The 766-nt window shown below is 41.6% G+C and overlaps 1 protein-coding gene across 1 annotated transcript in view; it reads left to right on the top strand.

The window, feature by feature from the left end:
- LOC119592073 (neutral ceramidase-like) overlaps positions 1-766 on the top strand; it is a gene marked incomplete in the record, with an annotated part of 12827 nt that overhangs the window by 1776 nt on the left and 10285 nt on the right. Inside the window, 1 exon segment of the mRNA XM_037940885.1 lies at positions 497-627. Within this exon segment, the coding sequence (XP_037796813.1) occupies positions 497-627 (131 nt within the window).

The following is a 766-nucleotide window of genomic DNA, read 5'->3' on the forward strand; positions in this document are numbered from 1 at the left end:
TAAGAATGAGCAAGGGTAGAAAGGCTGAGAAGTAGATTTAATGACGCGTGATCAGCGGGTGATCTATGGCCTGTGCTTATAATATTGCCCCATCGACTTATCAACGTTATTATTGAAATTGTTTATTTGTCAGGATTATACAGAAAAGGTACAGATTATCCAGAGCAACAAAATCTTTCTTAAGCAATCCGATCGCCTTATTGAGAAGTGTCATGCAAATAGCCTTCCACGATAGTTATGAAAATATTTCCGCATGGCCTGGTGATTATTATCATGGGCGGAACTAGCAAAGTATATATTTAGAAATGTGAAGTTCTGAAACAGGCTTGAACAGGTCCATTGTAATTTTAACGGTATTTATACATACATTACAATATTTTTTTGTATACACGGATCTGTATGACATTTTGATTATCGCCATGAACCAAACTAGCAAATTGATAAACTAAAAATATGCCTTTGTTCCTTTTCACTGATTTTTTTTTCACTGTCTCAGGTATGGTGAACTGGTATGCTGTTCACCCAACCTCCATGAACAACACCAACAAGCTGGTATCTGGGGACAACAAGGGCTATGCGTCCCAGCTCTTCGAGAGGGCCATGAACCCCGAAGCTCTACCTGGCCAGGTGAGGTGACGAAAGCGGCAGCCGAACTGGTTTCCAATGTCCGGGAGGAACTGCTCGTCTCGGGCCAGATAAAGCCAGATTACCGAACGGGAAGATGCGTGCTTATCAAAACCAGTTGTGTGAGGTTATTCATGTGCTG

The sequence above is a fragment of the Penaeus monodon genome, chromosome 29, assembly GCF_015228065.2.
Source record: "Penaeus monodon isolate SGIC_2016 chromosome 29, NSTDA_Pmon_1, whole genome shotgun sequence".
NCBI classification, from domain to species: domain Eukaryota; kingdom Metazoa; phylum Arthropoda; class Malacostraca; order Decapoda; family Penaeidae; genus Penaeus; species Penaeus monodon.